Source organism: Prionailurus viverrinus, chromosome F1 (genome assembly GCF_022837055.1).
Source record: "Prionailurus viverrinus isolate Anna chromosome F1, UM_Priviv_1.0, whole genome shotgun sequence".
Taxonomy (NCBI): Eukaryota; Metazoa; Chordata; class Mammalia; order Carnivora; family Felidae; genus Prionailurus; species Prionailurus viverrinus.
The window spans coordinates 33,217,202-33,232,129 of record NC_062577.1 but is presented as its reverse complement, the minus strand read 5'-3'; the positions used below and the strand labels follow the sequence as shown (position 1 = coordinate 33,232,129).

The following is a 14,928-nucleotide window of genomic DNA, read 5'->3' as shown; positions in this document are numbered from 1 at the left end:
AAGGCTCTGTCTTGCAGGGAGGCTTTCACACTTCTATCCATCTTGCATTCTGGAGCTGTTGTCCCATCATGTGACTCCCGAATGACTGAGCAGTCGGTTCCTGGAGCCCAAAGTAGTCAGCGTCATGCCACAACCTGACCTCATCCTGCTGAATGCATCACTTGCGTCGTGCTCTAGGAGAAAGCAGTGTTTTCCATCAAAGGATTTTTGAGAACCTCTGACTTATAATGAGTTATCTAAATAGCTTATAGACTACCAGTTTTTCCTAGCTCAGGGTCTAAATTCATTTTCTGTGGGTTGGAAGGGTCTTTAAAACATTTCAGTTCTCTTACATTAACCAGGTGGGGCTAACCAGGTTAGGCTAAGTTATGCTGCAGTGACAAACAACGCCTTCATTTCTCTCAGTGTCTTATTACAACAGAAGTGATTTCTCACTTATTTTGCACATTCAATACATGTTAGCACGAAGCTCCGCCCATCATGAATACTCAGGGGGCCAGGCTCAAGAAAGAAAATGCTTCTACTCTGTAATGCTGCCGTCTCAACACAAGCAGGACATGAGAGAGTATGGAGCAGTATGCACACGCCCAAAATGACACGTTTCTTCCACTTCAAAACAGTCACATGGCCCATCTAACTTCAATGGAGCAGGGAAGTGTGATTTTCCCGTGTTCTAGGAAGAGGGAAGCTGTAACTATGAGGAACGACTGGAATGTCTGCCATACTTTACTTTTTAAATTTTTTAATATGTATTTATTTTTGAAAGAGAGAGAGTGGAGGGGAGGGGAAGAGAGAGAGGGAGACACAGAATCTGAAGCAGGCGTGGAACTTGAACCTATGAACCATGAGATCGTGATCTGAGCTGAAGTCAGATGCCTAACCGGCTGAGCCACCCAGGCGCCCCTTGTCTGCCATACATTAAGGTGGATATCCAATTTAGAGTGCATTCAGAGATTTAAAATCTTAATTCATGTGCTGAGTTAACCCAACCAAATGCCGATTTCAAATCATTCTGAACAGTTTCGTATTGAGTATCATAGTCACTCTTTATTTATTCAGTAACCTATTCTTCTTTGCTGAGCAGTGTAAGGAAAAAAGAAGGATACAAGATCTATCGCTTTGCCTTCCCAAGACCTTAGTTCAGGAGAGAGAGAGAGAGAGAGAAACTTATTTCAAAATAAGTGTCCTTAACAGGATATGTGTGTGTGTATTATATACATGTATATATATGCATATAAATGTGCAATCTGCTTTTGACAATCAACAATATATCATGGCCATATTTCTATCATCTTTCTATGTCAAGGTGATAGGTGGTGGTTAGGGTTTGGCAGGTGGTAAGGATATCCCAGATTGTGAACAGAGGGGCGGAAGCCAGAGGTAGGGATGAGCAGCTCAGTTGGGCTGGGATCACAGGGTGCAGAGGTGTGGGAAAACGAATGGACCAGGTCTCAGAGATTGTACATTTCCAGGTCAGGGAATTTCAGTAATTTTCAGTGAGCAATGGTGAAACTAATGATTTATTTAAATTAAAAATAACTTTAAAGTTTCTTTAATATTTATTTTTGAAAGAGACAGAGCATGAGCAGGGGAGGGGCAGAGAGAGGGAGACACAGAATCCGAAGCAGACTCCAGGCTCTGAGCTGTCAGCACAGAGCCCAACGCGGGGCTCAAACTCACGAACCGTAAGATCATGACCTGAGCTGAACGAAGTCAGATGCTCAACCGACTAAACTACCCAGGAACCCCCAAAATAACTCTTAAAGAACCTTGCACTTATATTCAGCTTGTATAAACTTGGAAAATACAGAAAAGCTATAGAGAAGAAAAGCACCCATTATCTCACCACTCAAAGATAATTCTGTTAACATCTTTGTATTTATAGCTCTTGGTCATTTTCAACATATATGCCCACTTTTTGGTTAAAAAATGGGATCATACTGCATATATCATTCTGTTTTTAAACCTAAAATGTTATAAAAATTTTTAAGATGGTAAATATAAATTATTAGTGGCTGAACGAGCATTCCATTACATGGACTTTTACCCATAAATAATCAGCTGAGAATCACACCGAAGTAAAAAATCAACTTAATTTAATTTATCCCCCCCTTAAATGCATTCCATTTACCTGATTTTGAAATTAATAATTGATTAGAGAACAATCACATTTACTGGACGCTCAGTAAGTGGAAGTGCTAGGCACCTGATGGGATACAGAAATGGAAAAGAAGAGTGATGGGTGAGAGTGGGGAAGGGAGAGCGTTCTTACCAGAAACCAAAGATGATTTGGGGTTTGAGGAGGAATACAATCAACTTGTGCATTTAGAAGGATCTCCTAGAGTAGCAAGCATTCTGTTTTAAAGAGGAATGAGACAGGAAAAGTCTGTAAGACTCCCTTTTTCCTCACTTTCTTTTTCCCTTCCCTTCCTCCCTCCTTCCTGCTTCCCTCCTTTCTTTCCTTTCTTAAAACAAAAAAACAAAAAACAAAAAAAAACACCTCCATTTGGAAAAGCCACTGGGGATATGTGAAAGACAGAGTGACACAGGAGAAAGGATAATCCTACACCTGGATCTATTCAAGAGACCGTAACTATCATTTTTCCCAACCTGTGTACTATCATGTCTTTAAAGTATTCACATCTTTGGGACTCAAAGCTGATGTTTTGCAGGCTGTGGGAGGGTACAGGAGTCTGGCTTCTGGGAAGCAGGGGCAGTTCTCAGGATTGGATGTCTCCTGTGGTTCTGTTTCCTGTGGTTGGCCAAAAACCTTGGCTTAGAAAGTGAGGACCTCCCTCTTCCTCCCACTTGTCCATTCTTGCCTGAAGCTCTGAGGGATCAGCAGCACCCCAGGCCCCTTTTCATGCTCTTAAGTGGTATTGAGATTGCTGTTCCCCATTGATTTCCATGAATCATTAACCAAAAGAACTATCTGTGGTGGTACCTCTTCTAGCAGCTTCCAGACCTTCTTTTCCTTGGTCCCCTACAGTAGTTGTATGGCCATGGGATTTGTGAAGGTCACAATGGTCTCAGGCAGGTACCTCCCTTTGTTTTTGCTGATAAACTCCTGCTCAAGCTTCAAGCCTCAGATGAAACATCACCCCTACTGGAAAGACTCTCCACCCCTTCCAGCACTGTTCCAAGACTGTGAGAGATTCTGCCTCATGTGACATGATGTGTCCATGAGGTCCATCCTTCTGTTCAGGGCACCTAAGACACAGTGTGACAGTTATTCTGTTTGGTAGTGTATCTCCACTTTACTGATACATTAGAGCCCAGAGGACTTCATCTGAATTTATTTTTTAGCAGCTTTACTGAGATATAATTTATACACCCTAGAGTTCACCTATTGAAAGTGTACAATTTAACGGCTTGTAGAGCGTAACTCCATAATCAAACTTTAGAATATTTTCTTTACCGCCCAAAAGAAACCTCGAACTCATTAGCAGTCACATCCATTCCTCCTATCCACCCAGAAGCCAAATCCAAACCCTAGGCAACCACAATTCTCTTTACTGTCTCTATAGATTTGTCTCTTCTGGACATTTTTATAGAAATATTGTTATGGTAATTCTTTTTTTTTTTTTTTTTTTTGGTATAGCCTCTTCTGGCACTCAGTAGTGGTTAGGAAATGTTTGTTCGGTAAATGAATGCACGACTGTGTGATTGAGAAGTTGCACGGAAGGGTGGTACAGGGCAAGGAGTTGTAGACTAAAAGCCAGAAGACCTCTAATCCAGTCTGGTTCTGTTGTTTATTTACATGTCCTAGGGAAAATCATTTGACTCTCTGACTCTTAGTTTTCTTTTTTTTCTTATGTCTATTTATTTATTTTGAGAGAGAGAGAAAGCACATGAGCAGTGGAGGAGCAGAGAGAGAGGGAGAGAGAGAATCCCAAGAAGGCTCTGTGCTGTCAGTGCAGAGCCCAATATGGGGCTCCATCTCATGAACCCGTGAGATCATGACCTGAGCTGAAATCAAAAGTCAGATGTGTAACCGACTGAGCCACCCAGGCACCCTCTGCCTCTCAGTTTTCTAATCCACAGAGAAATAATACCTGTCCTCCTTATCTCGAAAGGTTACGGTGAATGTCAGATGAGAACATTCATTTGGCAGTATTTTGTAGATCTATGCATGCTGTATAGATGTAAAGAGAATTTGTTTGCTTTTACTTTAATCTCTTGAAATGTCTATAATAATAAATCATTTACTCCATCAACTAAAGAGGAGAAGGTAGAATGGCAGAGTGCCAGTCTAAGGGGATTAACCCGTGGACATCCATGTTTCATCTCTGTGTCTGGAATGGTAGCAGCTGAGACAGAGAAAGAGCTGACAAAGTGCCCAGGTATCCCACATGTATTACTGCATAAGTTTCCCAGCCAAATAGGGAGATAAGAATCATCTTAAGAGCAAAGATTAAACTCAATTCACTGGAAGAAAAATGGTGATGTAACTTTCTTTTAGCTCCTGGTTATCAAGAAATCCTAGTCCATGGGCTCGTCACTTCTCCCCTGCAGGGCATTTCCACCGATCAGAAAGAGGGGGTATTCAGGTGTAAGAGTGAGTTCTTTATTGCTTCACCTGGGAGTGTTGATGGGACCCTTCTCCATCCCAGTTCAGTCCCTTTCTCTCCCTATAGATGTAGAAGAATTTATGGGAGATGTGCGGTAGGCGTAAATTTATTTCTCAAACATAAAATTGAAACTCTGCGGAGAGCTATACATGACAGAGGTGATACGAGACAAACAGAATACACCCTCTAAATCTAATAAAGAATTTTTGGGGGCGGGGGAGTGGCCTTGTAAGTCAAAGTTTATTCTCAAAGGACCTTTTCTCCCACCCAATGTTTTTGTAAAAGAAATTCCCCAAGTTCCAGAGAGTATGGAGGTTAGAGAGATTAGAAGAACCTCCGGTCCTAGTCGGGTCCAGGATGGAGTTTGGGTAAAAATACATGGATCTAGATCGAAGGACCAGTCCCACTTTCTCCAACCTTTTGAAGTCTGACACTTGGAGCTTCCCCAGGGATAAGCCAGTGGGCCAGCCCTTGCCCATCTGCTCCCTCCCAGGAGCCTTGGGGCTCTGCCATCCAAGTCGCCATCTTGCTTTCTCCACATCCCTGACCATGTTATCTCTCCACTCCCCCTGCTCCAGTAAGGGCTCCCTTCTTATCCTTCTTTGGTGTTATTTCAGCTGTTTCCCACACAGCCACTACTTTCCTCTGATCCAGATTTCTTAGCCTCAGCATTGTTGGCATTTGGGGCCACATAATTCTTTGTGGTGAGGGGCCGTAGGATGTTCAGCAGCATCCCTGGCCATTCTACTCCATGTCTGTAGCACCTCCACATCCCATACTTCCTAGTTAGGACACCCTAAAAATGTCTCCAGACATTGCCAAATGTCCCCTAGGGACAAAATTGTACCATTGAGAATCACTGCTCTAATCCTTCTGCTTCCACTTGAAAACCCTTGTTTGTTATGCATTTACTACATGGAAGTATATATTTATTTTAATCTATTTTAATATATTTAAGAATCACCTCGGAGGGGTGCCTGGGTGGCTCAGTCGGTTGAGCCTCCGACTTCGGCTCAGGTCATGATCTCACGGTCTGTGAGTTTGAGCCCCACGTCGGGCTCTGTCCTGACAGCTCAGAGCCTGGAGCCTGCTTCCAATTCTGTGTCTCCCTCTCTCTCTGCCCCTCCCCATCTCATGCTCTGTCTCTCTCTGTCAAAAATAAATAAACATTAAAAAAAAATTAAAGAATCACCTCGGAGTTTCTTAAAATGCACATTTTGGTTCCGTAGTCTGGGGGAAGGGTTTGAGATTCTGCATTTCTTTCTTTCTTTTCTTTTCTTTTTTTTTTTTTTTTTTTTTTTTTTTTTTTTTTTTTTTTGTGGGGAGAGAGAGAGAGAGAGCATGAGCAGGGGAAGGGCAGAGAGAGAGGGAGAGAGAGAATCCCAAGCAGGCTCCAACCTATCAGCGTGGAGCCTGACAGGGGGCTTGATCCCACGACTCAGATCATGACCTGAGCCAAAATTAAGAGTCAGATTCTTAACCCACTGAGCCACCCAGGCACCCAATATTTTGCATTTCTAATGAGCTTCCAGATACTGCTGTTGCTGTTGGTCCACAGACCACACTTAACAGGCTGTACGTCATTGTGTCTTTGTGGCCCTAGATAGGACTTGACTTTATAGATGAGGAAACTGAAACACAGACAGCTCGGAGGCGACTCAATCACGTTTTGAACCCGAGTGTGTCCGTGTGCAAAGCTTGTGCTTATAACCAGCAACCTGAGTTGACATTGGGCCGAGGTCCCTGAGTTCTCTCTTTGTCCTCTCTGCCCAGGTAATCGCGCTGTGTTAAGCTCTGGCACGTGTTTGCCTGGAATGTCCATATTATACGATTCCTTCCTTAGACAGAATTAGCTACTCATGACCCCAGGTGGATATCCTGGAACCTAGCGCGGTATATTCCATGACCTCACGCCTCTGTTCTAGCCTGCCCTGCTAACAGCTCATCCCTCCTGCCCCCCTGCCTCTCAGCAGACAGTCGGCTAGCGCTGTCTAGTGAGCCCTGGGGCTCACTTTCTCTCTCCGCTTCCTGCTCAGCTGTCTGTCTCTCCAGTCCTCTCCTGTCTCCCCCCTTGTCTACCGTTGCTGCACTTTAACTTTGTGTTCTTTGCTGTCTCTTGAACGCCCCTGGGCATCTTCTTACCGTAGTAGGGAGGAATTTTTAGTAATGCTCTGGATCCTGGAAGGGGAGGAAAGGGCGTGGTGTGGGCTCCTGCCCAGGACCAGAGGGCAAGATGTAGGTCCTCCAGGAGCGAAGGACTCAAGCTTGGTCCTCCGACAGGCAGCAGCAGCAGACCAGGGATTGCAGAAAGGATTTTGTCTGCTTAAGGAAATAAACACCGTTGCACGTGTGATGAAGGGAAGGGGTGCCGGTGCCGGAGAGATTGGGAAGGGTCTGCCAACTGGAGAGATGGGGAAGGGTCAAGTCCCCCAGGGCCCCCTCTTCTTCCTTCTCCACTGAGCTGTGGAAAATTTTCCCACCCCTCATGTCACATCCTATGCCCATGTCTCTTGCCTGAACCCGGGTTTAAAGCTGTTTGTGCAGCCGGGTGTTGTATGTAAGCGATGAATCACTAAATTCTGAACTCAAGTTACTCCTGAAACCAATTTTGCACTGTATGTGAACTAATTTAAATAAAGATTTGAAAAGAAAAAAAAAAAACAGATAAAGCAGTTTGTGTGGGAAGGCAATTTAGAGCAAGGCTCGGCAGCCTCTCTCTGCAAAGGGCGAGAGCGTAAATATGTTGGGCTTTGTGGGCCATAGGATCTCAGCCACAACTATTGGTCTCTGTCACTGACCACGAAAGCAGCCATAGAAAATATGTAACCAAATTGGGTGTGGCCGTGTCCCAACAAAACTTCATTATTCATGGAGGGTCCAGTGTTGCCTACAACGTGTCCCAAGGACACGGTCAAATACCCATGGGAACTGCTGCATAAAACAAACTTCAGCGCGGGTCCCTGCCTGCCCCCACCCCTCTCAGCCCTCACGGGAGCTCTCAGTGTCCACTACTCTCAGGAGCGAGCCACGTTTCTGAGAGGGGCTGGCAAGTGCCTGCCTTCTCTAACTTACTATGAAGTCTCTTGTCCCTCAGGACCAGATTCGGTGCAACATGCTTTGGGAACACCGCTCCAGTCTACCCATCACTTAAACACGGACTAACTGATGTCTGAACGCCTTGCTAGCTGGACATAAGGTTGGGTTTCTTGACTGTGCTGGTGTTCCGGACATCCCACACTGTCACATGCCCTGGGTGATCCCCGGCCAAGCAGCACAGGCCGACGCTAACCCACCAGGACACCAGGGCCCCTCAGCTTTCCAGACCTGGCCGTGCACACACTTCTTAATTCTTCCTGCACTGGAGAAGGGACCATCGGTGGCCACGTGTCAGGAAACACTCTGAGATTCCTGGCCCTGAGCTATCCTGAGTCTCTAGGTTACTATCTCATCATTAATAGGGCATAATTCCCGAAAGAGTTTGGAGTAAGGAGACTGGGGTACTCTGCGTAGCAATAACGTATTTACACGTGTATGGAATTTACAAAGCATCCTGTCATTTTCCCCGTTTCCTCCTTGCACCTGCCCTCTAGGAGAGGTGGGACAGGTTTTTGTTTGTGTGTTTTAATTTTATAGATGCAGAAACTGAGGTTCAGGGTAGTTGGGAGACTTGCCCCTGGTCACAAAGCTGGTGGCACAGCCAGAACTCAGCCCGAGGTCTCATCTCACCTCAGGGGCTGTTTTTCCCCACCTCCCCATTGTCTTCAAATGAAGGGTGAGTAGGTGGTGAAGTAATTCTCTAGGAGAGCATGACCAATTTCCCTTTCTCCACCTCCCCTTTTTCCTCTGCCCCTCCCCCCAGCCCCCATATATATGATCTCCACCAAGCCTTGCTAGCCTGCACATCTTTACTTTTGAAACGGCTTTCAGGGCTGGGAGAAGAACCTTCCACCCACAGTTACACCCCAGTCGGTGAACGGTGAGGGTGCCTGTCCAGCTTGCCCCTCCATAACAGGAGCCAGCCACCCCCAAACAGCAAACCCTCAAACTTCCAGGACCTGGGGTGAGTGACGGGGGCGTGGGGGCGGTTCCTGAGTACTTCGCTTCGAAGCATTAGACCGCTGCCTCGCTGGGAATGGGTCCTGAGGGATGGTGAGGAGCTGCGTTCTCCTGCTTTATCACCAAGAAGGATCTGGGCTGGATGGAAGGAAGGCAGGAAGGATTGTGAGGTCCAGAGATGAACTGTCAAGAGAGGCTGCAAAACCTATGGTGTTTGAAGGAACAGACTTTGAGGGAGACACTGAGGCACCGACCTGCATGGCGGAGGATATCGGGCATTCGTCCTGGGCACGTGTTAGTCGTCATTCTAGACACAGGTCGGCTCTCACCTTCCTGCACAGTCTAGGGCTAGAACTGAGTGGCTTCAGGTTTGAGACCAGTGCCCGGAGTAAGATAGGTTCTTAAATGTTTGTGGAAGGAAGTGAGAAAGAAAGAAAGAAAGAAAGAAAGAAAGAAAGAAAGAAAGAAGAAAGGAAGGAAGGAGAAAGAAAAGAAAAGAAAAGAAAAGAAAAGAAAAAGCAGGAAGGAAGGGAGGGAGGGAGGGAAAAAGCGGGGAGGAAAGAAGGAAGGAAGAAAAGCAAAAGGCAAAGGAAGCAGGGAGAAGAAACTCCGTGCGTTCGGTTATGATAAACAGATAATGGGTCACCATCGTCTAGCTTGGGGCCTCTACACAGTCATCCCAAATGGAGCTTCAGTGGGAGGTTTTAACGGTGATTCACCTGGAGATCTGATTCCTCCCTCTCGTTCAGTTACCTGAAAAGTTAATTCTTAGAGTCAGGGCTGAGTCACACATTCGAGGTGGCAGAGTGAACGTGTGCCCCTAACCTGCTGTCTATGCCCCTTCCTACAGGCCAGGGTCAATCCCTGGACTCCCCCCATCATGGGGAGCAAGGATGACCTTCTCCTGGGGGAGGAGTAAAGACCCGCCCAAGTGTGCCTCGTGACTTTGGGCAGAGCTCAGACAAACAAATGCCTAGTTAAGGTCCCTTTCCTTCAGAGTTCAGGCTCACACGTTCTTTGGCACATTAAATGCCACCACCACTTGGTCAAATTCTGACGGGCTGGTTGTTGGCTGGAGAGAACGGTCATGGGGTGAGGAAGGAGGTGCTGGGTGTGTGTGTGACATGGGTGGGCATGGTGGGGGAGGGCAGAGAGAGAGAGAGAGTGAGACCAGAGGGTACGAGATGGAAGGACAGAAAGACCCTCGCCCCACCCCAGCGCACAGCAAGGCCACATGTTTAGAATATTCTAACACTAGGAACTTACCCTGGTCTCAGATTTCACATCTGTGTGTCCCCGAAGCTGGCCAAGGTAGAGCCAAGGGGCATTACTCTGGGAATGCCGCTGCTGGGCAGAAGTCCTTCCTCAGTGGGATGCCTCCCTTTCTTCCAGCAGGATCCACACCTGGTCCCTCCTTCACTGCAGATGGGCTTTCCAGGGCTGAGGACTTCCCTCCTCTGCCTGAGTCTGATCCTACATCTTTGGAGCCAGGGGCCAGGCATCCAGGGCCAAGAGTTCCAATTCGGACCCTGCCGGGTGGAGGGAGTCGTCCTCCAGGAACTGTGGGAGGCCTTCTGGGCCATGAAGGACATTGTGGTGAGTGAAGTGTTGTTCTGGACCCAGCCACAGGGGTTGCCCTGAGCGCCGGACGATATCTTATGACTATGGAGCCTTCTGTAACTCACTTATTATTTTCCTATATGATAACTCAAAGTCAGATGCATCGCAAGCCCACATTCGCTCTTGCACATAAGGAAACAGAGGCTCAGAAAGATGTGGTCAATGTCTAGGAAAATGAACACAGCCCAAGGGGGATAGAGAAGGGAGCCGGATTCATCTGGGTGTCATCTACGGCCCAGGGGGACAGGGGAGTTCACCAACCAGCAGTCGTGGGAAATTCTTTGAGACCCACTGAAGTTTTTATCTGCCAGGCTTCTGCTAGTCTGTTCCCACCTGCCAAGGCTTTGGCTAAACGTAGAAAGAATGGCAAATGCTGAGACGGGAGGGGGCGGCTTGTGAAATGTGACTGTGAATTTCACCAAGTCCCAAAAGTGACCCAGTACTCACACTGGCAAATGTGCTCCTTAAACAATGATTTGGATTCCAGGTAGAAAGAGGGAGCTCGATGAGGCAGCCTGGGGGAGGGGAGAATGAGGACTGGGGACAGAACACCTAGGTGTGATCTTGACCTTGAAACTGGGCACAGTGCCCCTCCCCCATCAGGGTCCTTGTTTGCACATTGAGGAGGCGGGAAGATGAGCTCTAAAACTCCTTTCTCGCAAGGATGATTGCCTATAATCCAAGATCTGGAGTGGGAGGAGGGGCTTCAGAGGAAGCTCCAAGGGCAAGAGGCAGCTCGAAGATGCAGCCCCCACCCATGCCAACCCCTACGGAATATGGAGGCAAAACCCTGCCCCTAAGTCATTCATAAACCAAAGAGGCTTATTTCTTCCTCACCAAAGGAATCCAACAGGTTCCTGGGCTGTGAGAGCTCCTGGGATTCCATCCACCCCTGGGGATTAAGCATAGTGATTTTTGTGGCTAGAAATTTGTACCCTCACCCCAGGGGCCAACTCAGCACAGCCCTTCTTCGGTCCTCCCGTGATCCTTCTGGCCTCTGAGATTTCAGACTGGATAGATTTGGGGGGTCAGCGTGCATTCACAAGGTTGGTGTCTGTGCTGCCCCCGAAGCTGGACACATCTTTTCTTTCTATTCCCAAAGCAAGCTAAGGATAACATCACGAATGTCCGGCTACTACGGAAGGAGGTTCTGCAGAACGTCTCGGTAATCAGACGCTGGGGAAAGACGATGCCTCTGTCTCATGACTTGTCTTCTATAGGTAGTGGTGAGGGGTGGTCTAGGGGAGGCTGACAGAAACTTCTCTTCTGCCTGGGCGTCCGCTTAGGTCTCTTTGGTTCCCATCCTTCTCCCCCACTTTCTTCCCCTCACCCGACTGGGGGGTCAGTGAGCACATGTACTGAGTCCTGATCCCTGCGAGGTGTTGAGCTCCACTCTGGAGCTCACAGGAGCTGGAGTGCAATTCCCGTGTTCCAGGGTGTCAGTTCTGTTTTCTCACTTCTCTTTCCAGTCCTTTCCCTGGACTCTCAACACTGAACCACCACGTGTCTTTCAGGGTCCATCACTCCCCCCTACAGCATTAGAGAGGCCATGTGGTGTAGAGGAAAGAATATTAACCAGATGGGGGGGAGTCAGCAGTCCTGGGACCCAGGTCTGGGTCTGTGGTTCCTGCTGTAAATCAAAGGCACCACTCTGCATGCCCCCGAAGACTCCTTCAGATCTAATGTTTACTAACATCTCCTAGAAGATCTCTTTCTCTCTGTGCTTACCTTGCCTCATGTGGCACGTGGGTTGTGCATCCAGGGCCCGGGGTGGGGGGTGGGGCGGGGTGTGTGCAGAGGGCTCTTAGTGACTGAGACCCTCCCCAGAACGCTGAGAGCTGTTACCTTATCCGTGCCCTGCTGAAGTTCTACTTGAATACCGTTTTCAAAAACTACCAGGATAAGGCAGCTGACTTCAGGGTCCGGAAGTCATTCTCCACTCTGGCCAACAACTTCGTTGTTATCGTGTCAAAACTACAGCCCAGTGTGAGTAGAACAAAGCTGGGACCCGGTGCCCAGAGGAAATGGTGTGTTTTGAAAAGATGCCCTCCCTCCCCTCATCTTTTTTTTTTTTTTTAATTTTTAAATGCTTATTTATTTTTGAGAAAGAGAGAGAGAGAGCAGGGGAGAAGCAGACAGAGAAGAAGACACAGAATCCGAAGCAGGATCCAGGCTCTGAGCTGTCAGCACAGAGCCTGACGCGGGGCTCAAACTCACAGAACCGTGAGATCACGGCCTGAGCCAAAGGCAGACACTTATCTGATTGAGCCACCCAGGCGCCCCTCCCTCCCCGCACCTAGTCCTGTTTATTCCATAACAGGGATTGAGTGCTGTGGTGGAAAAGGGTTCAGGCTCTGGACCCTACTAGTTCTGGGTTCCAGTTCAGATCTGCTTGCTTCTAACCAGCTGGATGACTCTTTGCGAAGAAGTCAACCTCTCTGAGTTTCATTTTTCTTACCTATAAAATGTAGATGATCACCCCTACATGGCAAGATGGCTGTGAAAAAGAGAGGAGTCAGCCCCCACCACGGGTGGGAGTTCGGCAGTGGCTACCTTGAGAATGTGGGACTCAGGGCCTGCCTTGGGAACCCCTCTGGCATCACTGGGAAGGAGTGGGAGGGGCTTGCCTCTGCTGCTATCCAACACTTGAACTTGACACAATTTGTTTTCTATTATCTAGCAGGAAAATGAGATGTTTTCTGTCAGTGACAGTGCACGCAGGCGGTTTCTGCTGTTCCAGAGAGCATTTAAACAGGTAATCGGCGCCAGAATGTGAGAGCCTGCCTATCCACGAGTAGACTAGACAGACCGTCACACGAGGGTGCCTCAGAGGCCTAATGCGGAATTCACTGCAGATGTCTCCACCCGCCGTGCCCGAAATCGACCTAATTTAGCACAAGCACAGGCGTATTTGCATTAGTTATCACATACTTTGCCCAAGCTCCACAAGCTACCTGGTCCACGTTTGTGCCACTTGTCACGTTAACATGCTTGTCTGTCACCCTACAAGATGATTTCATTATCAAGGACTCTCCCTGTGCGTTTTATGAATACCTGAGCTAGGCAATTGGAGTCGGAAGGAGGCCCCCTATCCCCCCAAACACAGACTTCCAATCTCCAGTATTTTCCATAATGCTCAAAAGGTCTAGTTTGTGAGGAAAAAAAAAAAAAGGGCATGGGAAAACCTATTCCTGTCTCCCAAATAAAGACTACAAAGAAAATCCAAATTTCATCCCCAGACCCCTGCTCCCAAAATATGATTTTGATCACTTTTTTGAGGAACAGATATATCAGCCTAAAAATAAATGGTGAAGAGGAATAACATACAGAGGAAAGGGGCCACCAGGGTCTCAGTTTCTTCATCTGCAGTTAGACTCAGGAGGGTATCGAGATCCGCCCTGCACTGGGGTTCTAGAGTTCTTATTATCAGGAACTCCAGTGTTTCTCCCTCGTTCCTTACCCATTGCTACGCACTGGTCCGTTGGTACTCACTGCCTCCCCCACCCCACCCCTGCCAAGGAACAAATGACGGGGCAGGAAGTGAGCTCAGCAGAGGCTATCCCAAAGGTGATACAGCTCATGACTCGGGGTCAGGCCAGCTCCAGGAGTGGTGTGTGGGAAAGAAATTTATTCTTGTGGCTAATATGGTAGATCTTCAAATGTCCTTTCTCTTTAGTTGGACATAGAAGCGGCCCAGACCAAAGCCTTTGGAGAAGTGGACATCCTCTTGACCTGGATGGAAAAATTCTACCAGCTCTGAATGCCGAGACCAGGAAGGCGCCTTGTTCTCCATGTCATTTCAAACGTTCCATGTCCCTTCATGTGATAATATTCTCTGGGCACATCATACCCTTGATGACGGGTTGCATTCTTGGCCGGGCTTATCTTCAAATACTTCATTCTTTAAGTGGCCCCAAAGATAGCCATGGAAGGTTCCCTTGGATGCTATGAGTAATCTACAAAGTAGACTCCTATATTTATTACAACTCTATTTAATTCCAGTCAGTGTTTTAACTGATGCCATATTTATTTGTCAGACTGTAAGTTCTACGTAGGCAGCAGGGACTGTGTCCCATGCTTCTTTTTTATCCCCCACGATCCTTGACACTGTGGAGCAGTAGATGAGTGCTCAGTAAATGCTTAATAAACTGGATATTTTGTCTGTCTTTGAATTGTTGAAGAGCAATGAGGGGAGCTGGGATATGAAGTTGAACTTCAGGGCATGGAAATCATATATTTTTTTAAATGTTTCTTTATTTTTGAGAAAGAGAGACAGACAGAGAGAGAGAGAGAGAGAGAGAGAGAGAGAGAGTGTGTGTGTGTGTGTGCGTGCGCGCACATGGGGGAGAGAGAGGGGCAGAGAGGGAGACAGAGGATTCGCAGGGGCTCTGTGCTGATACAGCAGGGTTCAAGCACACAAACTTTGAGATCACGACCTGAGCTGAAATTGCAGGTTTAACCGCTGAGCCACCCAGACACCCTGGAAATCATATTGTCATGAAATGTGCAGGAACACAGCACTGGGGAGTGGTGAGGAGCACCAGTTTGAAATGTCAGTGGTGAAAGACATAAGGCAGGCTAAGTGCCCCGCACAAAGTAGGCTCTCCCTAAACATTTCAGTTCTCCCAATTTCACCCCCACCCATCCCTTCTCTTTGGGGACCCTCCTTCCATATCCTACT

At 47.4% G+C, this 14,928-nt stretch overlaps 1 protein-coding gene across 1 annotated transcript; it reads left to right on the top strand.

Moving 5' to 3' along the window:
• The first annotated feature begins 9,283 nt into the window (after positions 1-9,283).
• IL24 (interleukin 24) lies at positions 9,284-14,007 on the top strand. Its single transcript, XM_047840979.1, has 5 exons — positions 9,284-10,223; positions 11,350-11,412; positions 12,075-12,233; positions 12,928-13,002; positions 13,924-14,007. Exons 1-5 carry the CDS (start codon positions 9,966-9,968, stop codon positions 14,005-14,007), a joined length of 639 nt encoding a protein of 212 aa, XP_047696935.1. The 5' UTR covers positions 9,284-9,965.
• The last annotated feature ends 921 nt before the right edge of the window (positions 14,008-14,928 follow it).

Coding starts and splice junctions, on each gene's coding strand:
- IL24 (XM_047840979.1), top strand. CDS start 9,966: ATGCCGCTGCTGGGCAGAAGTCCTTCCTCAGTGGGATGCCTCCCTTTC. Junction 11,413..12,074: donor AGGTTCTGCAGAACGTCTCG/GTAATCAGACGC, acceptor GACCCTCCCCAG/AACGCTGAGAGCTGTTACCT. Junction 13,003..13,923: donor TCCAGAGAGCATTTAAACAG/GTAATCGGCGCC, acceptor CTTTCTCTTTAG/TTGGACATAGAAGCGGCCCA.